Source organism: Sciurus carolinensis, chromosome 5 (genome assembly GCF_902686445.1).
Source record: "Sciurus carolinensis chromosome 5, mSciCar1.2, whole genome shotgun sequence".
Taxonomy (NCBI): domain Eukaryota; kingdom Metazoa; phylum Chordata; class Mammalia; order Rodentia; family Sciuridae; genus Sciurus; species Sciurus carolinensis.
This window is the reverse complement of record NC_062217.1, coordinates 11393491-11421488: the sequence shown is the minus strand read 5'-3', so window position 1 is coordinate 11421488 and position 27998 is coordinate 11393491. Positions and strand designations below refer to the sequence as shown.

Below are 27998 nucleotides of genomic sequence, written 5' to 3'. Positions count from 1 at the left end.
AAACAGTTAATTACCTCCTCTAACCCAGAGAAGCCTGAGACACAAATGCAGCAAGGGGAGAGGGCAGCTTTGCTCGGGCTGTGCTTTGTACCAGTAGGGGAGAGGAGCCACCTTCTCCATCCTGGTCCTTGAGGGCAGGGTGGAGGGAGACCAATTAGAAGATACCTGCAGGGGAGGTGACAGAGTGCTCCCCCTGCTATGTTGATTTGGTCTCTGTGACAGTGCACTGGACTGTGAATCCCAAACCCAAACTCACATAGGAGCACCCATTCCAGAAACAAAATCAGTAGCTCTTGGGCAGGTGGGATTGAGCAGGGACTTCTCCAATGGCTGGAGGATGGACCCTTCCCAGCTGCAGCCAGGGCACCGGGCGGCTTCTCAAGAGGTACCTTTCAGCTGAACTGCAAATTCACATCCTACCACCACCATCGCCCCTTCCTGCCAGTGGAAGGCAGCCTCAGTCCCAGACTCTCCTTTGCCTTTCTGACCATCCCCTGGCTGAAGCAAGGATGCTTCCTCTGCCCTCATGTTCTGTCAGTGTGCCTTTCTGTTCCCTCGCTGTTCCCGCCTAGGCCCTTGCCCATTTTTAGTTCCTACTGGGAGCTGTCCCCCTCTACACCTATGGAAGTCTTAGTATTCAGAGGCCAGCCCCATCCCAGCTGGCATTGCTGTCCCCACCTCTCAGTCCCAGGCTGTAGGGTCTGTTCTGCTGACTCGGCTGTTATTTCACTTCTCATTCTCTGGGCCTTTCACTGCCAACCACAGCTGGATGATGAATTCCTAGAGTGATTTATATATGTATCTCCTGATGCCTCCAGACCTGTCACCTGTCCCAGCACCTGGCACGGTGGATAGCACTTGAGTGATCCTTCTCCTCCTGGATAAAAAGTTTAAATGTACCACACCAGGATCATCAGGCAGAATCTGGACATAGTACCCAGGAAGTTTTCTCTTCAGAATCACAAACATTCTTAAAGAAAAAGACAGGCCCTTTTGGTTGCCTAAACATTTTCAAGTGTCTGGATGTCTGACCTTAAGTGCGTAGAACTACTGGAAGAGTGATTGTGTTTTCAGTTTTCCTCTGGATCCTTCCCATCACAAAGAAGTGACCAGGGGCCCCTCGAGAGAGGGCAATGCACCCCATTCCTCTACTCATATTGTCCTGCTGGGAGCATATTGTCCTGGCTCCCTGTGCCTCTGCCACCCCACTAGGAACCAGAAATTATAACACTGCCCTGCTGAGGGACACCTGAGAACAATGAGTGGGAGAAAGAAAATTACACAAGTGGGCAGAGCCACAAGCTTGCAGACGCCAAGCTGCAGACCAATCCGAGCTTGGTGTTGGTATTAATCTTGAGAAAGGCAGTGAGGCCTTCTATAAGTAAATATTTTGTCCTTGTAAAAAGGTGTGTGCAAAGTATACCTCAGAGCCACACGACTGAGTCATGCACTGACAAGAAAGCATAGGCCGTGAATCTCCCCACCAGCTCCACATTGCCCTCTGGGTTCGGGTTTGGGTTTGGGGCACCTCAGAGGCCCATGAAGATGTCAGCCTAGGGTCTCAGAGATCCCAAGGCCTGGTGCACAATTGATGGAAAATCCTCCAGGAGGAGGCTGGGAAAGGGCAAGAGAAGGGGCACATGGTGGGTGCTGTCAGGGGCCAGGGCAAAGCTGAGCGAAGCTGGCAGTTAAGCCCCCTCTTTCCACCTGAGCTTTCTCCTTCCAGGGAATTTTCATTGTTGAAAAGTAAAGACCAAAAACAAAACAAAAATATCATGGTACTCCTACCCCACGTCATATGTAAAAATATATACTCAAATCCCAGACATACACGTTAGAGGTATGAAACTTTGAAACTCCTAGAGGAAGAAGAAGGCGTACATCTCTGCGAAATGGTCTCAACATGATAGCAAATGCACAAGCAGCAATAACAAAGAATTGATCAATTGCACTTCAGCAAAATCATAGCATTTTTACTGAGGACGCCATCAAGCAAGTGAAAAGGCAACTGCGGAATGGGAGAAAATATTTGCAAATCATTTGTCTAATAAGGACCCAATGTCCAAAATATACAAAGCACTCTTACAACACTGCAACCAAAAGACGACAACTCTTCAACAGCAGGCCAAAGACCTCGACAGACATTTCTCCAAAGAAGACATGCAGATGCCAGTTAGCACACGCAAAGTCATTTGGACTGGGCACGGTGGCACAGGCCTGTAATCCCAGCCCCTCGGAAGGCTGAGGCAGAAGGATCATGAGTTCAAAACCAGCCTCAGCAACTAAGCAAGGTCCTAAGCAACTCAGTGAGACCCTGTCTCAACATTAAAAAGGGCTGGAGACATGACTGAGTGGCTCTAGTACCAAAAAGAAAAAGTCATTCAGCATTATTAGTGATTTAGAGAAGTACAAATCAAAACCACAAGGAAGTACCACATCACACCCACTAGGACTGCTTTATTAACAAAGAATAAACCCACAAACAAACAAACAGAAAATGATGAGTATTGGTGAGAATGTGGAAAAATCTGAACCCTGGTGCAATGCTGGTGGAAATGTAAAATGGTGCAGACTCTGTGGAAAACAGTTTGGCCATTCCTCAAAAGCTCAACATAAGGGCTGGGGTTGTGACTCAGTGGTAGAGCACTTGCCTAGCACATGTGAGGCACTGGGTTCGATCCTCAGCACCACATAAAAATAAAATAAAGGTCCATTGACAACTAAAAATATATTTAAAAAAAGAAAAAGCTAAACATAAAATTACTGTATGGCCCAGCATAAACCAAAACCTATTCCTAGGTATATACCCAAAAGAACTGAAAAGAGAAACTCAGAAAAACTTGTATGCCAATGTTCATAGCAGCATTATTCTTAATAACTAAAATGTGGAAACAATCCAAGTATACATGAACAGTTGACTGGAACAAAACATGCTATGAACACACAATGGACTATTACTGAGCCATGAAAAAAAATGAAATTGGGATACATGGTACAACATTATTATAAATTGGGCTCAGTGGGCCAAACCTGTAATCTCAGCAACTTCACAGGACCCTCAGAAATTTAGTGAGAGCCTGTCTCAAAATAAAAGGGCTGGGGATATGGTTCAGTGGTAAAGTACCCCTGAGTTCAATCCTCAGTGCTGATAAATAAGTAAATGACTTAATAAATAATAAAAATAAAATTGTTAAAATAGGAGTTGTGACTTAGTGGTACAGCACTTGTCTAGTACGTGTAAGGACCTGGGTTTGAGCCACAGCACTGAATAAAGTTATGTTTAAAGTGGAAGGTTTGATGTTATATATTTTACCACAAGATTTTAACCTAGGCAGAGAATTGATAGAGATTTCCCCCAAAGAATTAAAGTGGCCAGTAAGCACAGGAAAAGGTTTTCAGTGCTATCAGGGCAACAGGGAAATGCAAATCCAAACCATGAGAGACCCCTTCACACCCTCTGGGCTGGCTAGCTTCGAAATCACAGGTGCCATCAGGTGTGGCTGAGGACATGGAGCAACGGGAAGCTTAGAGCTACTGGTGGGGACATAGTGTACAGCCACTTTGGGGAGAGCTGACAGTTCCCCTAGGGCTAAACCTGGAGTTACCATAATCTGGGAATCATACTTTCTCTCAGATACAAACTCAAGAGAAATGGCGACATACATTCAGTCAAAAACTTGGAGGAGAACAGCAGCATTTCTTCTAATAGCCACAAAGTGAAAACAATGCAGTGTCCGTTAACTGACTGATGGTGAGGGAGGAAAATGTGCTCTGTCCACATGGTGGAACATTGTTTGTCAGTAAAATGGAAGCAGTGGTACATGCCACAGCCTGGGCGGACCTTGAAACAGTAGCCCAAGTGAAAGCGCCAGTCACGGAGGACGGTGGTTCCCTTTGTGAATTCCAAATCTACAGAGACAGAAAGTACACTGGGACGTCCTCTAAATGGGTGACTTACATTTCATGTGAATTTTAGCTCATTAAAACTGTTAGCAAAGAAACAAAAAACAAAAACAAAAACAAAAAAACCCCAGAACTGAAAATAATCTTGCCCTCCATTTTTTTTTTTCCACAAATAACAAGCAAAATCAATTTTACGTTGTTAATTAATCTAACTTTTTGTTGTGGAAATATTTGAATAAATACAAATATAAGGACAATAGTGTAAAAAAAACCCATTTATCATTAATTAACTCTGAAAAAAAATCAATATTTTAGAGGTATCTTTGACACTTTTCTCAAATTTTATTACAGAAATTTCAGCATCAGGAAAGCTGAAAGATCATCCAGTGAATCCTGTGCCATATTCTCTCATTGTCTTATTGGCCTGCTTTTTCTGTGTCTGTTCCTCTGTCTGTCCTGTCTATCCTCAATCATCTTTTTTAATTTATTTCAAAGTCAGCTGCAGACAGCAGCTTAACTACTTTGTGTGTGTCATTGAGTAGAGGCTGGGATTTTTTCTTAGTTCTCTCTGTGCTTTTGAAGTTAAATTTATATACTGTGAAATGCACAAATTTAAAGTCTGTCTTCTATGATTTTTTGACAAATGTGAAGGTTTGTGTAACTGAGGTGAAAGCCATTGTTCTAATGTCTTGTAAAAATATTTTTAACCACTCAGAGGCCATAAAAATATACTATTTTCCATAGATATTGAGTTGTGTTGTGTAGGGCTTTCTCTTTTTAATTACATCTCTGAAAGCCAAAAGTTCCCATTACTTACTATCAGCTTTCCATCCAGACGAATCCTGAGCCTGCTCAGTCCTTCAAATGAAAACCAAGTTTGTATTTTTATTATAAACCTGTGTTTTAATGTATTTTTCATGATTAACACATCAAAAACTTTGCTCTACAAAAATCCACGTTTTCAGAGTAAACAGTGTCTGACATGTCCTAGCTTGTGGGAATCAATGCATGACATTTTAAACCACTTAACACATGGTATCTTCAATATTGTAGATTTCTTTTTTGGGAAACAGGCAAACCAAGATTTCTTTCTCATGTAGAAAGAATAGTGGGACAGAGCCGACACTACCACCACCTCGCGTAAGGAAACACCCCACCAGGCTGCAGGAACCAGTGGGAATTCATTTCCCTTCTATTCCAATGCAGCCACCACCACAGTCCCTGTGATCATTACTATCATTAATTTTGATATGTTTTAAGAAAAACCCAATATAACTTACTAGTGATGACCTGTTTTAGGTCACAGTCACTTCTGTTTTTAATATAAATGTATACAAAGAAATCATATAAAAAAGGAGATCCCTAAATGGAATAATTCACCCTGTTTTTTTGTTTTAAAACAAACTTGACCTTGACATTTTCAAGAAAATTTTCAGAAAGATGCTGATATCAGGACCTTCTGCCTAAAATTGGAGTCTTTCCATGCCAGTGACACCATTTTACAAATGGAAATGAGATAAGATGGGCAGATCCTGAAATGACAGAATTTGCTAGTGTTTCAGAATACATAACATGACAATTTGCCTTTTGCTGAATGAAAATAATGATCGTGTGTGTGTGTGTGTGTGCGCGCGCGGGAGTGTTATATTATTATTACAGTGGCTGTGCATCTTCCTGGACTGGAAATCCTTCCTATTTCTTAATTACCAAATCTCCAGCCCACAGCTTTCTGGTTGCTCCTGTTGCATGCAGGGTTGTCTTTGTGATTTCCTCTGGAAATGGCTGTACATTAACATTCAAGGTTTGGGGAGGAGGGTGGAAGTTGAAGGAAAAGGTGTTAATTCAGATGTTATGAAACTGTGATAATGCTATTATTTAAGGCACTTATTTGGGTGTGTTTATACTTTGTAGTTTTATAAATAAGCCCAAGGGGCTCCTAGGGTGCCTCGATCCTCCTTGAATCTCGTATCCTATCTGTCTCATCCTATCCGACAGTAGAATTGATGCCGCTCTAATCCCTGGAAGTTTGGAACTAATGAACTGACTGCTGAGCTGCCGCCACGGAGCTTGGTCCCAAACTATACTGTACTTCACACTCGATTTATTCTCCAGATGGCGAGACTGTGCCGCCCTGCCGCGAGGGACCACCTCTTCCACTGGAGTGTAAAAGTGGACGGATGTTGTTTTCTTTGCAGATTTGGTCATTCTGAGCTGGAAAGTTGCGAGGATGATTAGTTATTAGCTTTAATGGGTGCCAATGGAACCAACTGCACGCATATTTTCTCCTTTAATTTCAGAGTCTGTAGATCTTGGTGATGGTTGATTTATCTGCTTTCTGACGTCACCGGAGCGTGTCTCCTCCCCAGGTGATAAGAATCCAGTCTGAAATCATAGCACGCCTTGGTTCCTGGCCCAGACACAGTCACATAATACGATGGCTTATGGATAAGGACAAGTTTATTAGCCCCTGGTCCACTGCACTGAGCAGCCCATGGCACGGAATATCGATTGACTGCGGGAACTTTGGGAACACCACTTTTTAGAACCGGGGCCTGCAGAGAATCGGATCTGAACCAGCTTTCTCTGCAACTTCTGCAAGTGTGGGATCAAACATGCTTCAGAACACACCATGGCGATTAGTCCCTTCGAAGATCTGATGTAACCATTGGTAAAGGCCTTAGTTCCCTTATTTGGTCTCTTCCAGCTTGTCTGATCTTAGAGACACAGTTCATTCCACAGGAGGGAACACTCCACCAGGGCGTCCCAGTGTGACATTTAGAATGCAAGGCCTTTTAAGCCTCATTGTATACAACCTGAGTTGCTTCCAGGATGTAAGTTCCCCTCGAAAGTTCCTTCTCAAGTGGCCTCTTTATCTTCATTCCCTTTTTCTTCTGTCCCCAGGAAGCACTTCCGACCCCCAAATCCACTGGGTCACCCTGAGGGCACTCATCCACCTGCATAGATGGAGGGGTGGGCAGGGCAGGAGGAAAGAGAAGGAACGTGTGATGGAGGAAAGAGACTAGCAAGAAGCAAGGTGTGTGTTTAGAGGGAGAGGGAAAGGGCAGGAAGGCAGAATTTCTTTCTGCCTTTCTTCCATCCATCACAACTGGATGGACTGTGACTCCCTCTAACTGAGCACCCGGCATCAAATTTGATTGTTCTTAGAAACTGCCTTCCTTTCGGCCCAACAGATGGCATGGGTGTGTTTGCTAGCACAGTAACATATTTCACCATTAAAATACCAAAAAGAAAAAAAAATCAACATGCCTGTTGGTTGGTGTAAATCAGTGAAGTTGTTGGTATTTTGGGCTACTTACCAGAGGGATGCATACTTAGTTTATGTAAATTGCAACAAGCAACAGCCTGTTAATAAGGGTGTTGTATGGCAATATACCTCAAAAGCCATCATCTCTTTTTGGAAAGGTACAGCGTGATGAAGTGGAAAGAGCTTGGTTTTAATTCTGAGCCAAAAAAAAAAAAAAAAAAAAAAAAGGACCAATAAAATGCTGAGTATTCGCTGCTCATTATTATAACATGAAAAGTACTAATCAGATTATGCCTAAAGTTGGAATTAGGTACTTCGTTTGGAGCCAATTTCACAGAGGCTGAATTTTACTAAGTAAACCAGAATGTGCTGAAACCATGGCAATCTGACTTTAGATAAAAATCACAAACAGGTTTAGAACATGAGCTTTGAACAAACAGTCCCCTTCAAATCCAAATGAAACAACCAAACAGCTCTGTGAGGTCGGGTTCTGTTTGACACCAACATTAACAATTCAGGAAGTTGATGTCGCCAGGGATCCTGCAAAGTTGAGTACATGTGCAGAGTAGAGGGTGGAGATGATGACCAAATAATCCGAGTTTTAAAATACATTTCAGCCTAAACAATCTAGTGAGTTCCCTTCAGTTTTCCGTTCACTGTCCCAGTAGATCCTTTGCAAGGAGGCTGACTTGCTACTGAAGGAGAATCTAGGAGTTGGAAAACGTTTGCAGACTGGAGCAATCCAGCCTGAACTGTCCGTGTTCTGGGTTCTCTGAGACTATGGATCTAGAAGCATTCATTGCCAAAGAGGAGGAAGCATTTCTCCCGCAGCTCTAGATGACCTTCAAACATGATATCGAGCTAACTCTTGCACTTCGTCTTCAGTGTTTCCATATCTAGTGCAGGGCGGAGCTGAAGTTCTACAGTCGTGGAATAGCCAAAGGCCCTTTGATTTGGAACTGAACCATTGTTGACTGCCTTGTCTCTAACTTTAGCTAATATGAGCTCTCTTGCTTTTTGTCCAAACTTGGCCTAATTCTTGGTAGTTGAAGCTCTGTAAATCAGGACTTCACATAATTGTCCTCCACGGGTCCTCTGCCCTGCTCACATCTGACCTGACAACACTAAGCTACCGTTTCCTTGCACTGTGTAACTCAGACCACATTTGGAGCCTTCCTTTCTTCCACTGGGTTGTAGACCCACATCCGTCTGGTTTAAATCTGCTGTCGCAGCTTGTCTCATTGATTGGACTTAGACTCCACATTGGCTTCCATAATTCTTTCTTGTCTCGTTTTGCTATTTTCCTAGATAAGTACTGCTATTCAAATGGATGTATACTGTTAAGACTTTTTTTTTCCTAAACCATATTCATCAGCAGTGAGAAACTTTCAAGTTTTATTAGTATCATAAAAACCCTTCCCAAGTGAAACTACTTTGGGTAAGTGTTCATTCTGACAATGAGAATTTGTTGAGGGCTGTTGGCAAGTTGGAGGAATTTGTTTTTGAAAACTGAAATCGGCAGGAAGTAATGACCCCAAGTGTTTTCTTTCTGTTGACACCAACCCCACGCCCTTCTCTCTCTACCCCCACCCTCATCACCACCAACCCAAAGCCAATAAATAACATATTTGGTCTCATACAGTTTTTCTTGGGATAATTCAAATACTGAAGCAGAATTTCACCCTTTCAGCTTTTCTTAACTGTGGAGCCAAGATTGTCAAATCAAAGGAGAAAACAAAACAAAACAAAAAAAAACCAACAACAACAAAAAACCCTGTTTTTGTTGAGTACTTCATGAAAGAATTTCTTGGTGATGTTTTTGCTTCCACCTAAATAAGTGTAAGCATTTCTTGTAGTGTGGAGTGTCATATTCCTGTGAGCACCTTCTTAATTGAATGTCAAGATGTAACTCAGTTGGGAAAAATAAAATAAGAGAAGTAAAAAAGCACAATGCGTGGGGATAAAGAAAAATAAATCATTTTTTCCCTAATGTGAATAGGCTGACAAATGGGACTGCCATTATCCAGATTTCTTGTATTTACTAAGTGAGAAAATGCAAATAAAGGACTTAGAACAATGCTTAGACCTAGTTAATGCCCAATCAATGACTAACTGCTTATTAGTTAGTTGACCTTTCCAATTAGAAAGCAGTACCAATGAGCAAGGTGAAACTGGTATTTAGAATAGACTAGTATGCGTGACGGCACGAACCAGATGTGTTATAGTTACCATGAACAGCCTACCGGTGCCTCAGCTGGCACATCGGATGACTTCTTTCAAATATCTCTTTGGTGGGTAGGCAAGTGTAGATCTGAGAATGGTGCTCACACTCTGAACCCAAGTAGCAGTTTCATACAGCACTCAATTGGGTTCCCCTTGCTGATTAAACTAAGAAGGCGTATTTTTTGTTAACACAGAATGAAGCTCGACTGAGAATAGTAGAAACTCTTGAAGACTTTGATCTGGGCCCAACTGAAAAGTGCGTGAGAATCAACTCGGTGTCTAGCGGTCTGGCTGAGGAAGACCTCAAGACCCTCCTGCAATCCCGGGTCCTTCCTTCCAGCCTGATGCTACCAAAGGTGGAAAGTCCCGAGGAAATCCAGTGGGTGAGTAGCCAGTGCGTTAACTTAAAACTTGGGACCAGCTGAGGAGGGACAGTGAAGAGAAGGGGTGCCACTGGTTTTGAGGCTGCTACACAAATCAGAGAGGAAGGGAACTGAGAACAAGGAGGAAACGCAAGCAACCATCTCCTTCACCTTAGAACCTGGCTTTGTCCAGAGAGTTCTTTGGAACAACTGTTCTCTAGAAACAATGCTTGTGTTTCCTAATGGGATTTGTGGTTTGGACAGAACCGCCTTCCTGCCAGCCCTCACAGAGCTACCCCTGGACGCCAGCTGGCCAGAGCACCATTCTAGCTTCCACCCCACAGGCCCCGAGCCTAGGCCTCCACCTAGAAGAGCCATGACGTAAATGGCTCTTGCCAAGATGTGTTTGAAATCATCACCGGCCTCGAGAGGACAGCAGCTGCCTATGAAAAAATGGACCCCAAGTAGGGGAGGAAAAGGTCACTCCTTAGGGCAACTAGAGGAATAAACAGGAAGCTTTTAACCAGTGGTTTTAATTAGCACAGATATTATTTCCTGCACAGTTCTCCAGTGCGTCCCTTTTAAATTGCTGACAGGTGTGTTTGTGTTTCATGACAGAGTTTTCAGCCAATAAAAACCTGAAATGTAAAGTGGTTGGCATGTCAAATTACTTAAGAAAACTTCAGGATGGGCCCAATTATACTATGATTGTTTTAATTGTGAGATGGGGGTGGGGCTAGATTTTTTTCTGGGATTGCTAGTATTGTGCTGGTCTCTGCTGAATAAAATACCATTCCACTGTGCCACTTGGGTAGAGCCTATGAGATGTGCTGGATATTTGTTTAGTGGGCAAGTGAGCTGAGGGGGTTCAAAGCCACATCTAGTATCGTCTCGAAGGTTACGGATGCAACCACAGCGATCCTTTGAGGAGCTGTGATACTCGATGAAACGCTCACCGTTTTAATAATCTGAATATATTGGGTCTGTACGGTCCAGTGCAGGGGCCACCTGCCACGTGTGGCTATTGAGCGCTTGAAATGTGGCCAGTGCAAATTGAGATGCACTGTAAGTATAAAATACACACTTAATTTTGAAGATCTGTACTCCCCCAAGGGGGAAAAAGAATGTAAAAGAGCTCAATAATTTTTATAGTGATTGCACATTGAATTAACATTGGACTCTAGTGGGTACAATATAAGATATGAAAACCAACTTCACCTGTTTCATTTTACTCTTTGACCATGCCAACTCGAAAGTTTAAAATTGTGCTTGTAGTTTCTGTCATATTTCAGTTGGATGGTTCTGGGTTGGATTCTCCTTGAAGACCCGTATTTGCTTCCTGAACTGGAGTTCTCTCCAAGGGTACCCTCAGAAGCTGGGAGATACTGGTTCTGGCGTGCTGGTATCCTGAGGGCTCCGACCCCATTCAGATATGACTTGCATTGATGGAAATGGACTCTGAAGTCACTCTTGGCCTTTGGTTGCACCCCTAATGCCTCTGTATCAGCAGCCTTACCTTTATTTTAAGAGTGGGGATCCACCTCAGCTTCTAGCTGTGGCCTCTCTTTGCTGATTCAGATCCTGGGATGTGAGGTACATGCAGCAATTTAAATAGAACTTGTAGTTAACAGAAGTCTTTGGGGCTGTTTATTTTTTCCTCTCCGTTTGTATTTATGCGAAGCGTAAAGCCCAGAGCCTGATGCACAACGGAAAGATGGGCTTACTTGTTTTCTTTTGTGTGAGAATCTCTTGCTCGCCTTTTGTCGCTAGTGTGGGTTCTTGTTTGACTGGCACGGCTTATTGGACTATAACAAGCGTAACTCTGCCTCTTTTGTCGTGGGACAATTCTCCCACAAATCCCGAACAGTGTGCATTCTTCCAACACACTATTGGGTGTGCACTGGAATTGAAAGAATTGCTGAGCCCTGCTACTTCATCTCCTCCCCAATCTCTTTGTAATTTTTCCCCCTTCTTTTCCTACCCCCCTTCCCGGTCCCCTCCACCTCACTGAAATGAACACTTTACCAGGCCGGAAACATTTAATCGTCTCCTTTTGAAAAAATTAATTGAAACTTCTCCACTAGTTACCTTTTGTGTTAGTACTTAATGCAATTTTTTAAGAAGGAGGGGGAGGGGGAGGGGGGAGGCGGGGCTAGCATATTTAATTTTTAAATGCCCCTATTGGCTTAAAAACAAAAGCATTGCAGATTTGGCTCACTAAGAACAGGGAAGATCTTGTAAAGGGTTTCCCTAGTTGTAAATGTTAAGGTTTTTGTCGTTCTAATGGTTATCACAAAGAACTGGGCAAAGAGTAGTGCAAGTTTTCTTTTTGGAAGGAGAAAAGAAAACCTCCTGCTACATACTGAACATCCAAACTGCTAACGTTTCACTACCCATTTTCTAGCTTAATTGTGACATAAATCACGTTGTATTTTCCTTTGCACCGAGTGCCGTGCATTTTGTCCCTTCGCAGAGCGTACAGCCTTCTGGTCCCGGCTGTTTTGGTCATTCCTTCCCTGGAAAGTTCCTAAGGAGGTGATGCTGATGCTGTCTGAGGAAGGGTGGGCAGGGAGCAACTGGGAATCATTCTTCATTACTGAAAGCTGTGATTTATTTTAGCCTAATTGTAAAGTTACTGCAAATTGCTCAAAAGCTTTTTAAAGATCCCAGTGATTAGATTTTTTTTAGGGGGGGGGTGTGCACAGGCGAGGAGGGGGCAGCTAAAAGGGGAAATAACACCTCTAATCCTGCTTCTGGTAAATAGGCTGCCAGCTTTTAAAATGAGTTTCCTTTCTATTAGTCAGAATATTATGCTAAGCCTTAAGCATTAGTTTTTTTATGTTGCCATAGCAGCCTTATTCCTGCAGGGTGGTGACCTGTGATGATTACAGTACAAAGCTTATAGGGTCTTGAAACCCCCTTTGAAGATGAAAAGTCTTTGATGGTTTATATTTATGCAAATCTCTTAGATATGATTTACCCAACTGAGACTGAATGGAGAGATGATTAAAATTCCCTTTTCCTTTGATATCCATTAATGGCTGAATATTCCTTAAATTTAAAATGGATATATATGTTTTCATCTTTATTTACAAAAATATCTTTATCATACCTGTGTTTCTTTTTTATCTTCCCACATCTTATTAGATCTAGATCGACATAATAGATTTACAATTTAGATTGTGGGTTTTTTCCCCCTTTTGAAAGGGGGGTGGGGGACCCGGGCGAGAGCTTTGTATGTTTCCAGATGATAGATTTTGGAATTTGGGCTACCCACTGGCAGCGCAGAGCTGGCTGTGAACTGGTCTCATGGAAAAAATTGGCGAGCTTTGGTCTTCAAAGAATTAAACTTCCTTTTTAAGGTCTTCCTAGGTAAGCTAAAAAATTATGAAGACAACCCTTCGGAACAAAGGGTAATGGTGCTGTAATGAATGGTAGGGACCCAAGTAGAAGGCGGCCGCGGAGCACCCACACCGATGTCAGTGCGGGGCAGGAAACAAAAACAGAGGCAGGTAGAGCCAGGGCATTGTTTTAAGGGCCCACCATTTGCATTTAATGCAGAGGGCGAGGGGTCTCCAGTAAATATGTTTTCAAGGGAAGCAGTTAAACCCGGATCTCTAACTCCTAGGCCTCAAGTTGCTCCTTTGGGGGGAGGTGACGCTCGGGTTTTGCTATTTAGTTTGGTGGGAACTTTGTTACCTTTTTTCTTTGGTCTTTCCTTTTTTTAAAAAAAAACATTCTTTTGTGTGAATGAGGAGACTGGGGTATTACTACTCTGTCAGGTCAAAGACTGAAGTGCTGTTTCTGTCTACATCTCAGTGATTGTTACTTTTATTTTTATTTTAGTTTAGTTTTTTACCATTAATCACCTATGACACTTTTGATTTTAGTTTCAGACAAATTTTCACTCCACTTAAAAGGCCGAAAACTTGAACAACCAATGAATTTAATCCCCTTTGTGGAAACTGCAATGGGTTTGCTCAATTTTAAGGTAAGAAACTCATAACGTGGTTACATAAGTTAGTGTCTTATTTGTCACCGAAAGAACTTTTGTTTTCAATTCTAACATCTACTAAAAAATTTTGGAAGAATTATAAGCATGGTAAACCTTGAACACCATTTATTTTCTGTAATAGTTCAAAAACCAGATTTTCAGCATCTTAAAAAAAACAAAGAAATTGCTTAAGTAGAAAGGAAAAGCTTCCCACTGCTAAATATCTCAATGAAATATTCACATATTCCTAGTGATAATTTTAACTTAAAAAAATCACTGTATAATATGCCTTGAATTGTAAATAGTTATAGATTAAATGTATAAAATAAGTGGAAATTTATTTTAAATAAATGTATAAAATAAATGGAAAATTTATTTTGTCACCCTTATGAATTAACTTTGTTCTTTTCCTATCAATGACCTGCCTTTCCGTGGGGAAGTTTTCTGGCCTCTTTGTAGCAGCTTTATCCAGACTGTGTAGCAGATCAGACTATTGTTTATAAGTTCATGTACACAAGTAGTTTGTAGCCGGTTATCTCAATTTGCCACACTGAACATAAAATATTTTCTAATATCCAGTCAGGGAGACGAGCTGAGCCCGGGGTTTCAGCCTGGAGTGGCTGCTTTAAACTACCTGCCTGACCACATTCAGGGCCAGCCTGTTTCTCCTTCTGTATCAGCGGGCATTTATATTGTTTTCCAAAATGTGCCTCTCATTCCACCTGACCTGCAAGCAGCAATCTAGCACCCCCTACGCCCCCTGCTCAGAGTTTCTAGCCCACCGTTTTTTCCTTCCCCCTGAGAGAGCAGGAGAAAGAAATCACCAAAAACAAAAGAAAAAGGTATTTGACCTGGACTGGAGAGAATGTGTGAGCAAATGCTCACTTGAGACCTGTGGGACTATGCAGGAGGGGCCCAGTGCAAATGTTTGGGGGCTGTTTCAAGCCCTGTCTCCTGATCAGCTCTTTTACACAAATAACCACAAATTCCTCCAGCTGCCCCGGAAGCCTCGAAATATAATCAAAAGCACGTCCCTCAGATGCAACCAGATTCATACAGTGATTTAATTTTAAGCACTGTTTTGCCATTTTATTCCATAATGTACTTAGGAGCCCTTGCAACACCTGAAATTAATCAACAGTGGCCCCACTGGGTCCTCATTTCTTTGCCACCCCCAGATATATATTGGCAGGTTACATCTGCACCTTTCGGGATTCACAGTTATGTCCACGACAAACATTATTAATCTTGACTTTCATTTAGAAATGTCAGCGCTGCTTTACTAACACATCGTGGCTGACTTGTTGCACTTTGTTGTCCCCTCTGAAGTTGTAGGTTTTGTATTGTGTGTCTTTAATCCTGAGACCATTTACTGGATCCTAATGCAAATAATCCAATTAGTTTGATTTTAAAATGCCTTCCTTTTTCCCTGTGGCTTTGTGTTTATTATTTAAGAGTCTCTTAAAGCAAAAACAAATTTGGGTAAAATATAAGTAACTTAGCAGTAAAATCAAAATGAGCTAACTCAAAGTTTCTCTAGAAATTAGACAACTTAAAATTTGAACTACCTTACTAGATTAGTATATAGCAATAGTATATGAATATCATCCACTAAGCAAAGCAGTGATAAGCAGGATACTTATCTTGGGCAACATTAAATGCCTTTGGGAAGGGTGGCCTGGGCTGCTTTCAGAAAGACTGGGTTAGGAGCTGGGTCAGTCTGAGGTGCTCTGGCTCCTGGGCTCCTGCCTGGGCGTCTGTGAGAACTGGTTCTGTTCTGCTCTTTTCCAGGCAGTGTGTGAAGAAACACTCAGGATCGGGCCTCAAGTGGGTCTTTCTCTAGACGCAGTTGTTTTTGGAGGAGAAGATTTTCGAGCCAGCATAGGTGGCAAAAACCTTTCTCTCTTCCTCTGTGTGGTGCGTGTGTGAGAGAGACTGTGTGTACACATAATTTTTTCTTTGCCCTTCAAGAATGAACATTTACATAACAATGTATATTTACCAGCCATGACAATGGCTTTTCATGACAATGGATGGACACCACTTCCTGATAATTTAGAGTTCCTCATAGCTGTCCTGCTTCAGAACAATACATTACTACTTCTGCTCCTTTATTAAAATAACTAGTAAAAAGCCTGTTGAGCCCCAGGCTCTTTCCAGAACATAGGGCATCTACTTTACTCTAATATGTTTACAACCTCCGGACTGCTCAAATATTTGGTCTTCTTCGCACGAGTCTGAGGGCTGCCAAAGTTTCCAAAACAAATTTAAGACACTTCCACGTTGATCTTAGTGAACTGTTTTCTACAGTAAATGTAGTATGTAAATATTATTTAACATAGCGCCTTAGTTATCTTCCAGTGCATTTCAGAGCCCTTTTCATTAACCGTCTACTGAGATGACTGGTTTTCACTGATTTTCCCTCTCCCGGAGGGAGCATGGTGCTTCTGGCCGGTGTGAGAGTAACCGGAGACTGTGAGGGCCAAGGCCACAGAGGGTGCTTTGGGAACCGTATCCCAGTGGCCAGGAGATACTTTCCCTGAGCAGCGAGTGTTGTGGTCCAAGTATAAACAGTGACTCCCACCGTCCTTCCAGGCGAAAACAGGAATTTATTTTAATACAAGTATTTCCAGGAGCCTCCTATGTGGCCCACAGGTCAGTGGACTACAGAAGGCTTAGTGACACTTTTTGCCTGTCCCCAGGTACACGCCCTTGCCTTCCCGAGTGCCCCATCCAGACCGTGCAGCTGAAGTATTTGGCTCAGCCTCTCAGTTGGGCCTGGGCATCGCAGCCCCTGCCCGGCTGGGACAACCCCAGCGCAGTCCAGTCTGTGCTCCCTGCACGGCCTCCTGGCCACTTTTCATGGTGTTTTCTTTGGACTGACACTTTCTGAGCCACGACCAGAAGGAGAAACTCTATCAGGAGTCACTGGGGCCCCATTCCACCTCCTGGAGGGGGGAGGGGCTTGTCCTGGTGCTTGTCAAAGTGATTGTGTTGAAGGCCGCCTTGCTAGTGACACAGAGGCAATGGAGGCTGCAGGCTGCCTCCCCTGGATCTCTGGGTTTATGTTTGAATAACTATTTTGCTGGGAAGCAGTTCCCAGGAGACATGTCTTTACAAACTTGAGTTTTTATACTAGATGTCTGAGTTTGGTTTCCAGAGTTATAGCCTCCTTTTTCTGTCCTCTTCCTGCTTTCAGGTGCAACAAGTAGTAAAGAAACCCAGGACATTCTCTACGCCCGACAAAAGATTGTCGTCGTAGCCAAGGCCTTTGGCCTACAAGCCATAGACCTGGTGTACATTGATTTTCGGGACGCAGATGGGCTTCTCAGACAGTCGAGAGAAGCTGCTGCCATGGGCTTCACCGGTAGGATTCCTGATGGTATCTTAGAAATCAGTCTAGATTAGCGAGCATTCCAGAAAAATAGGAATTTACCCATAAATTATGTTTCTCTGGTGTCATTGTATATCTCACATACTTAGTCCACTGTTTGAAGCATGGAAAAGCCATGCACTGACAACCCCCGGACAAACAAATTGTCATGCTTTCCTTTGGCTCTGCAAATCAAAAATCCAACCATTCATTTTTCTTTCCTCTTTTATTTGTTACCATTTTCTTTCCTGACCTCTTTAAGTATTTTACTACAGTTTGGTTGCTCTAACAGAAGGGATGAGGCTGTTACAGGAGTGTTTTTGAGTAAATTGCTGTAAGAATTGGAGTTGATGGGTAGAAGAAATTTTTCCTAAAATGGTCAAAATATTGATTTAATTCTGAAAAAAACTGGCAATATTCTCTGTGGGTTTTTTTGTTTTGTTTTGTTTCTGTTTTTTGTTTCATTTTGTTTTTGGTACTGGGGATTGGACCCAGAGATGCTTAACCACTGAGCTACATCTCAGTCCTTTTTATTTTTCATTTTGAGACAGGGTATTGCTCAGTTACTTAGGGCCTCACTCAGTTGCTAAGGCTAGCCTCAAACTTGCAATCCTCCTGTCTCAGCCTCCCAAGTTGCTGGGATTACAGGCATGTGCCATGATGCCTGACATTTTCTGTGATTTGATTTTTACTTTGTGTTTTGCTCTTCTGCCATTTCAAGCCCCTTCTTTCCCTCTGACATCCCAATAAGTGTCTGTGCACTTGGTGACACCTGTGGGTGACAGCTGGCACTTGGATCAGAGGGTTCCTTACAGGCCACTTTGGGGGGTAGTTGGGCATCTGACAGTTGGTGTGCCCAATCACTAAAATGCCCATGAACTTGGAGAGCAGCACAAAATTGTGTTTTTGCAATAAAAATCTATTTTTTAAAAATCACGGTAGAATCCTATGCATAAACACATGTGCAGTGGACACACACACACACACACACACACACACACACACACGGGGGCAACCAGGGGGGAAATACCATACGTTCTTTTATTTTTATTTGTTCTCATAGTGAAAGTTCTAAAAATATTAATACTAGAAACATACCCAAATGATAAGGAAAAGTGACAAGAATTTTAGAATCCTATCTAGTTAGTGTCTCCTAAAGTGCCCTCAAATGTAAAAGATATCATCATGGATGATGACTTAACCTGAAATAAAACTGAAAGACTTACAAAGTAATAGTATAGTTATGTTAGAAATTAAATAAGCTCTGACCTTTTTGTTTTTACCATAAAGAACTAAAATAAATATGAATCCCAGTTTTTTAATTAAATCATATGATCCCTTATAGAGAACTGATTTTCAGTTATCTGAACTAATATTCAGCAAATCCTCCCTACATTTCCTAGTGCTTGAGAAAGAGTTCCTCTCCACATCCATGGGGCTGTGCTTGCTGCTGCCTCTTTCCAACGACTGGTTAGGATGGAGCCCAAATAAAGAAGCAGGAGGAAAGCTCCCTGCAATCTATCTAATAGGCCCGATGTTGTTGGCCGTAGATGCGTGGCGTCGGCTGCCAGGCAGCCAGATGTGCCCTGAAATGGGAACGACTTCAGTGAGAGCGAGCCCTGGTCTCTGTGCGCAGCCTCCCTGCATCCCAGCTTTCCTCAGCCTCCTCTGGGCTCACATCTGCCCCCGAGCTTCTAAGGCAGCCTCAGAGGTCCTCCAGGATGCTGGACGAAATTAAATTGGTCCCCAATTCAGTCGCAGAAGACAGGCCACTTCAAATCAGGTTTAAATTTCTAGACGGTGCCCAACTCAGCACGAGGAACTTATGAACCTGGCACCGTTGTTTCTCCACCACGGGGAGGAGTAAATCACAGGGCAAGGGAGAAACGGAGGCGGGAGAACGGGGAGGAACCGAGGGCACAGTGCCCACTGCCGAGTCCAGCGGCTGAGGCAGCAAACGGGGGGCCACACGCCATGGCCATTTTGCAATTTTCAGAGAGAGGTCTTTGTTGTCCCAATTATATTTCTACATACTAATAAAAGGTCATTAAAGGCATGAGATTATTTGAAGTATCTTTTAAAAAATAAATGCTTCTACTGAGTATTTTAGACTACTCATGATCTGTTTGCACTAATCGTTTGGCATTTAATTGCCATACCTTGATCCTTGTGCAAGAAGAGAGGAAAGGCAGGGAGTGGGGAAGAGGAAGGACGGTTCCCAACTCTGAAAGGCCTATCAGAAGCAGGTGGAAGAAAGGTTAAAAGTCCAGTGGAAATGTTGTTATCTGTAACACAGAGAAGGAAGACAGAGTCTGGGCAGCAAGAACTACATACATGTACATGTGAAATACTCCACAGGCACACGCACCCAAAACATACACGTTAATGAAATCGTTTTTTTTAAAAAGTTAGTCATATGCTAAATAGTGGCCTGTAATTTCTTTTCTGTGGTGGTCATTTTGTGGGAGTCCCGATCCATGTCGATAGATTTAAAATCAATCAATACATTGACTGTATAAATGGCAGCTAACTTTAGGATTTTTTGAATAAAAAGACACCCAAACAAAAATCTAGGAATAAAGCTTTACCAACTGACTTGGTCACTGTAGTTACTCCAGTACTACATGCTGGGAAGAAAGATTATAAATAGGAAGCACTATAGGTTTTCCTCTTTTTTTTTTATAGTCTTTTGTAGAAGACAAAAATGACACCATCATACAGTTACCTAAAAGACTTGACAGGTATTGATTTAAAGCTAGATATATCAAGTGGTACTGTAAAAAGGATTTCATGGTCATAAATTTTAATGTCATCCAATTTTGTACCCTCTCAGTAACTTGCCAATAACAACTCTTCTGGAGAAAATATTTGCCTCGTTCTCACATTAAAGCCTGTTAGACAGTTGTTGGAATATACACAGTGTGACGGAGAACCTCTCGTGTGACTGTACATGGATTTCTAAAATCTCACACACTTCTTAAAATTATCCTCATTACCCAAATACAGGTACTTAAGTGCCATCAGCGATTTCACAATATTTTAAGTAATTTATGCTTGCTTCACAAATCATAGCACCTAACTCAGAAGTTCCTGTGAAGTCTGTTTTTTTACACATCAATGTGAATTATGTACATAAATTATGAAATTCAGGGCTAACAATTAGTAGGAAATGACTACCAGAACTGATATCCTTTATTAATAATATTGTAACAGGAATTAGATTACTTAAATATAATTTCAACACCGACTATTGAAAAGATCTCTCATTTGTCATTCATGTTATTTTCAGAAATTATTCTTCAAATAATTTAAAGCATCTTTATTTACATGTTTTTATAAGAATGAGATAGCAAAGTGAAGCTGTTTTAATTATGCCATGATAAAGAAAAGATATTGTTTTATCTATCTACTTAAATCTCTTTTCATGAAACACTAAAAAAAATTTTTTTTTTACATTGTTCCTTTTTCTGTTCGACAAATGATGACAGTAATAGGAATCGGCATTTTATAAAATACCCAGGATATAATTTGTACTACCAAAATATTAAAACAACTATTTCAAAAGCAAAGCAAATTACTATGCCAACAAATAGATTTAGCAGAGTAAATGGCCATTAAATGTACATTCATTTTTAAAGAGGCAAATTATGTCTATAACTTTACCATGTAATAAAATATAATCTCATCATTATTATAACATTAGATTGCATTTTATTAATGATCTGATTAGACTTCACACTTCCCTGATTGTTAAACTGTTTTTTTAATGACAACACGATTTCACAGAATCCTTTGACTCTCATGTTTGTATGATGTTTTTATTTAGAATCCTTAAACTTCAAAAAGAGTCCTAAGTATTTTTGAAGGCATTTCTACAGAGGTAGGATTTCTTCTGGGATATGAAAGGTGCCTTAAGAGGAAAGTACTCAATCTTCATTCCATAAGCAGAAAGGGAAAAATCTGGATATATTTTTGGATAGAGATATTTTCTGCAATTTTTCTTTATCTAAAAGATTTAAATAGAATAGTCTAGAGTCTGCAGTGTTCAAAGCTGCCTCCTATTTTACTGTACTGGATACACTATTTTCATTGAAATCCAATTTTCTACTAGGGGTTAGAAATGACACATGTTCATACTAAAGAAAGAAAATTAAACATGTCAATGTAAGACAGTATTAGATATTAATATAGTTGTAATCTCCGCTCTGTAAGCTTTATGAAAACCCACATACCACTTCTACAAGAAATCATGGAAGTGGCATGATCCTACAAAATAAGCAAAAGATAACTTCTAAAATTTGAGAGAATTTCCATGTAATTTAATTCTACTTTAATTCAAAATTATCACTTTAATTTGGAGATGTTATCTTTTAAAGTCCCAGGCAAAGAAGTTACTCACGAGCTGCCTCAGTCCACCTGTAACTAACTAAAAATGAGAGATTATCTGCAGGGAGGTGGCATTTCTATAGGATCCGAATCACAATTACTTCCATTGTTGTGTTTGTTCCTACGTGGGATTCTGAAAAAGCCTGCCTGATTGCAGGTTTTGTTTTCTTTTTCTTTTTTCCCTTCAGAAAAGTTCTAAATTAGTTATTTAGCATCCAGTCTATGAAGCATTCAGGAGCCTCTGGGGAGGACACATTCTATGTGAACGTGCGTCTGTTGAGCCGCTTCTGGTGTTGTTCATCTCCTTGTAGGCAAGCAGGTGATCCACCCTAACCAAATTGCGGTGGTCCAGGAGCAGTTTACCCCGTCCCCAGGAAAAATCCAGTGGGCTGAAGAACTGATCGCTGCCTTTAAAGCACATCAGCAATTAGGAAAGGTAAATGTTTTCTTAATGCCTTGAGTGAAACTGGTGTTGAAAATACTGTGGGGAAGAATTAAAAAAAAAAAAAAATACTGTTTGAATGATTTTAAGAAGACACATTGTACTGGGGGTGGTGGCGCAGGCTGGGCCAGAGACAGGACTCATCAGTGAGAAGATTGCTAAAGGTAGATTTGCCCTTCCCCGTCCCCAAATACCTCACCAACTAGCTCTCAGGTCTCTCCTTGTATTCTTTTCATAAAATATATTGACAGCCTTAGAGAAAATAGAAATCTGTTTAGTTTTTTTCAATGCAGCATTCATATGAAAATAATTTTAGATCAAAGCGAGAGCAAGTTGTAATGAAATAAACACAGTTTGACCAAATGGTTCTTGTGGAGAAAAGAAATAAATTTCAAGTTATTTTAATTTGGGGGGGGAAAAAAGTACAAAAATCTCCCCCGGTTTAGTCATTTAAGAGTGGGAGGTTGTATATGTGTTTGTACCAATTTCTGGACCTGAGATTTGGATAGAATAGAAAGCAAATTAACACTGGAGTACGGTTGTTCCTAATTTAGTGCATCATTGAGTCTCGCGTTTCCTGCTCTGTGGGTTTCTGCTATGTAAATATTGCAATGGTGATGCACAATCTGTCTCCACTTTGTGCCAGTAACACTTAAATTAGGTGTCGCCTGAAGGAAGATTTTATGCTAGTTGCAGCATTGTCAGTTAATTATCTTAAAGGTTATTTGCAGTAATACCGTTTGCCTCTTTTTAAGAGGATAGGAGAATAAGTTGCATTTATAAACCTATCCTAGAGGTAATCTCTAAACTCATCCTTCTGACTTCCATAAGGAGTAAAGTTTTAGTGCCTTCAGTGAAAAATTACTTAGGAAAGAAAGAACAGTAAAAAATTATTAAAGTTCTAAGTGTTAAACATTTGCTCTTGCAAAATAAATAAAGAAGAAAAGATAGGCTTTCAGTGTGGAACCTGTGACATACATGTGAGAAGTCTCCTTTGCACTTTCACTGGTAACAAGAACACCTGAAAATCCCAGGACTTGCAAAAATGGGTAACAATATTAAATGGGTCATTCCCAGCGGACATCTGCCTTCGACCTTGACCATGCACGCGTGCTAACACTTACACACACACACACACACACACACACGTTCATCTTTGCACAGACTCACACTTAATAACTTAATATTCAAAGACAGGGCTAAGGATGTACCTTAGTGATACAGTGCTTGCCTAGCATGTGTGAGGCCCTGGGTGCATCCCTCAGCACCACGAAAATAAAAAAAGAAAAAAGAAGAGAAATCTAAAGGCAGAAGGCAGAATATGTTGCATTGGATACATTCAATTTGGACATACATCAATTTCATGATAAATAGCATCCTATCGTTTCACATCATCAGTAACCATCGAAAAAACAATGCATTTCATAGAAAAATATTTTAAAAGTTGATATTGTATTATATGTCCATTTCTGTATCTTAGCCCAAAAGCAAGATCCTTCACAAATAAACATAGATATTTACCTAGAGAGAAGAGCCTCTGACTCTTTCATTCATATACATAAACAACCCCATCCATTTCCTCTCTCACATACCTGCCTACACACACACACTACTCTCCCTCTGCTCCGGACCTTATGCCAGCTGATGGTCTGCAGTGATAAACACCTCCTACTGAACTGGTAAACTGAGGCAGCGTGCACTCCATCGAGGCAGTCAGAGCAGAGGGGCAGTGTGTGCTAACATCACCTCCATGAACCACCCAAACTAGGTTTCATACTGGATAACACTGAAGGTGGCCACTTGGACTTGTAAGCAACCGGGGTGTGCGAGAGGCCACCCTAAATTTCACTGGCCAGCAAACAAAGGTCAAATCAGAACCATTCCTGTCTTGGCATTAAAGTTCTTGAATGAAGAAAATCATTCTTTCCCATTGCAAATTGAAAATGTTCCCAGGGGAAATTGTCCCAGAGTTGTCCGTGCCTTTTGAGGATGGCGATGTAAATATAAGTTCTCAGCTGTTTTCTTTTTTAAATAGGAAATGCCTCTTGGGGCAAGGACTTTCACAACAGTGTGCCAGAACGGCTTTTCTTAACACAGTACCATAGAAATTGGATCAGAGGACGGAGTAACCATTAGGTCATTTCTTCCCTGCCCCATTCTCGGAGGCTTGTTTCCCACAGCAAATTCTCCTGGTGCTTTGTCCAGCAAGGTTTCAATGATTGGTGTAATGGGGCTTCCAGTGGGGACACATGGCTATTTTATCCAGTTAGCATGTTTCTTCCACTTTGCCTGTAAACTGGCTGGTCCAAAAAATTGGGACTGCAGGTAGGTGACTCTGGGTCTTGAGAGGTTCTTGGGGTTTAAATAGTGTGGGTTCTGTTTGCAAAGATTTCATATAAATAGGTTGCTCAAATGTAGAGAGTATCGCCTCCAACACACATCCAATCTGTTTATTTCAAATGTGAGTCACTGATTGCAACATGAACCCTCAGATACTTTGTCCAAAGCACAGATGACGCTCAAAGATGGGAAACTGATGGCTTGCGTCCCAGAGAGATACTCATAAATTCCTAGGAGACCTTTTCCCTTCTCATGAAAATATCATTCAAGTAATGTTTCTAAGTAGAAGTGACCCAAATGGCAAAAATATATATTTTCACTTTAGCCCATTTCTTCCTGCTCCCATCTTAAATTATTTTTCTGCCTAAATACCCAAGGCATAGCTGAAGCTCGCAGCTAATGCTGGGTCACTTGGCATTTTCTGTAGTAAGGATAATAATCATTATCGTTATTATTTATCAAAAATAAAAGTCCTATTTTTTCCCCTGTGCTTTCTAAATGACAAAATTCACAGGAATACTTAGGTGGTAAGCAAATAAGTCTTTATCATAGAATTTTATTTTATCTTAATTAGAAGTTCAGTGCAATTTGAGAAACCCTTTACATTTGAAAATTAATAATCAGATCATTTAATCTAGTACTGTCTGTCAGGTGCTAATACTTGGAGCTGTGTTGTTTCAGGAAACTCACAGATATTTTGGGGTTAAAGAGTCTTGCTTGGCACAGCTCCCCATGAGTAAGAAAGGGGGTTACAACCTGATGCTAAGGACTCCGGGTTATCTTCTCTTAATAAAATTGTTCAAAATAAGTTTGAATATTCTACATAGTCTAGCTCCCATTTTAATTCCCACAAATTAAGATTTTTAATTTAACTGACATCAGTTGTAAGCTATTCCTCCATAATATTAATCAAACTAATTCTTCTCTTTCCAGAAAAAAATGTATTTTGAGATAAAATCTACATGTCATAATTATTTTAGTTTCAAACTGTTTGGTAAAATAATTTAGCCAGGATAAATCATCTAGGTTATTTGCTTTAAATTTATAAAGGATTTTCTTAAAAAGTCAATTTCAGTTTTTGTGTTATTTTTTATAATAATGGTGATTTCAATAATATTTGAAGGGTCTAGGATTGTGGCTCAGTGGTAGAGCACTTGCCCAGCATGTTCGAGGCACTGGGTTCAATTCTCAGCACCACATATAAATAAATAAATAAAATAAACATCTAAAAAATATTTTTAAAAAATAATAATATTTGAAAATTCTCCCTCAGAACTGAATTTAGTATTGACTTACTAAACATAATTTTAGCAGTTCCTCTTTATCGACTAAGAATTTTATATAGTATGAAAATTGGATAATGAAAACGAAAACTGCTCAGACAAATCATTAGTTAATATTGATATTAATAGAAACTAGAATTTCTATAGAAAAATACATAATTATTAAGACAATTCTATAAATTAGAGTATGTTTAATACTTTCTTTTTTTTTACTTATAAAGATTTTTTTTCTTTCCTTATTCCTCACTTATTAGGCAAAAATGATAAAGGAAACCATCAGTTGCTTTTGAAAAATGATCACCAGTTACAAGAAATCCTAATATAAGAATTCACCATTTCTTTCCAAAATGGAGACTCTAAGAGAAAAATGTGAATGAATAGCCAAAAAAAAGTGTGTGCATATATGCATATATATATATATATGTGTATATATATATATATATATATATATATGGAGAGAGAGAGAGAGGGAGGGAGATTTTTAAAGGTTACTTTGCTAGACTCTTCATTCTTGGACTATATCTGGCTACAAACGTGGCTTTGCTTTATTTTCAGTTTTTCAAGCTGCGTTTTATTCCTGTCGTTGCTGTAAGTGCTTTATTTGGGTTTGGAAGGCTTTTGCTTAACGTTCAACATCTTTCATTCATTATAGTTTCACAAACCCTCTAAAGACCAGAGAAGGGGGAGTGTTCATCTTTAAAAATCTAGGTTCAATGAACAATTACAAAGGTCAAAAACAAGGTCACTACCTGATGTAACGACTGTAAATATCACATAACTGAAGCATTCTAACTTCAGTCATGAGAGAACAGAGTGCAAATGAGTGAGTTAACATTGATAAGCTCATCCTATGCTGGGATATAAATTAGGAACTCATCTCTTAATAAAGAAAGAAAACAGAAGAGTCTTTTTCTCATGTAAGCTTTTTCATCTAGAAAATTACAAACAGTAATAAATCCCCCCTCCCTGTATGGAAAGCCAATTCTTTTCATAGGTATTCGATTACAGCTCGCACACCTTTCATTTATGTTTCCAAACGCGAAGCTTTACAAAAGAAATACTGCTCGGTCCAGATGGCCTTCTCCAAGCTCCCTGAGAGAACTCAGGAGAAGTCTCTCTAGCCAAAAATATTGTTTCCGCTTATTCAAGTGCCAGAATTCCCACCGCCACTCTTTCACTCAGATCAAATAAACCATCTAAAGATTTGGTTGTTGTCTTTGTCAACTGAAAGGGCCGATTCCACTAATAGACGGCCATGTGCCCTCCCGTGCCCACTGCCCCCACCACCCACAGCCTGTCCCCCTTTATTTGTGAGCAGGGACACTCAAATCAGAACCGAGTGATTTCTGGTGAAAATGAAAGATGAAGGGACAGAAATCTACTTTTGTGATTCTTAGTAATTGCTTGTTTCCTTTTATGTCCAAGTTCATTTAATGTTTTCAGAACGATATGCCATAATTTTGACTTTGAAAAGTCCAGATCTTAGAAAGGCCGAGTCTGCCAGCGATGACTTTATGATTGGTTCCATTCACACAACTCGGAAATGTTTAAACATTTCAAGTGAGGCAGTGGAGTTCTGGTGCCTATCACAGCCTACCTCACACTGGTTTTAGTGGCAAATGGCAGGCTTTGTGTTAGAGGAGAAGAGATTTTTTTATGCAGGTTGAATCTGATAACTTTTAAAATTGTTTGTTTCACCCTTAATTCATAACACATTCTTTAGGCTATTTTAATCAAGATATTTTTTCTGTTTACCTTTTTTAGGAATTTTACCCCTCAATTTGGATTTTTTAAAAAAATGTCATTCTAGCCAGGCGGGGTGGTGCATGCCGGTAATCCTAGCAGCTTGAGAGGCTGAGGCAGGAGGATCACAGATTCAAAGCCAGCCTCTCCAAGTTAGTGAGACCCTAAGCAACTCAGTGAGACCCTACCTTCATAGACAACAAAAAGGGTTAGGGATGTGGCTTAGTGGTGAAGCACCCCTGGGAACCATCCTGATACCAAAACAAACAAACAAACAAAGTCATTCATTCTTTTAGCTGTATAAAATCTCAGAAATCCCCTAGCCAGGGCCCTTCAATTTATGACTGGAACACAATAAGGGTTCAGAAGTTGCCCAGCATCACTCATGACTGGGTGACAAAACTGTGATAAGAATTCAGGGTGAGAATTCAATGATTCAATTTGTAAATAAGGATATGAACATAATCAGCATAATGTGGCTTCAGTTGGTCACAGTGAATACCTGTGCTAACGACTCAAACTAGACTGAGGCTTAAAAGTATCCCATCACAGCGGGCGCGCGTGGGCAGCTCGGCTTCTGTGCGTGTTGGCGCAGGAGCAGCTGATGCGGGGCGAAGGCGCAGAGTACCCAGTGCCGGCCGCGGCGCTCCCTCTGCGGTGTGGGCCCAGCCGGCCCAGGCCCTG

General features: G+C 40.8%; 1 protein-coding gene across 1 annotated transcript in view; it reads left to right on the top strand.

The window, feature by feature from the left end:
- Clybl (citramalyl-CoA lyase) overlaps nt 1-27998 on the top strand; it is a 231589-nt gene that overhangs the window by 191515 nt on the left and 12076 nt on the right. Inside the window, exons 3-8 of the mRNA XM_047553911.1 lie at nt 9586-9774; nt 11524; nt 13644-13744; nt 15539-15632; nt 16947-17114; nt 21818-21942. Of these exons, the coding sequence (XP_047409867.1) occupies nt 9586-9774; nt 11524; nt 13644-13744; nt 15539-15632; nt 16947-17114; nt 21818-21942 (678 nt within the window). The remainder of the gene's footprint in view (nt 1-9585; nt 9775-11523; nt 11525-13643; nt 13745-15538; nt 15633-16946; nt 17115-21817; nt 21943-27998) is intronic.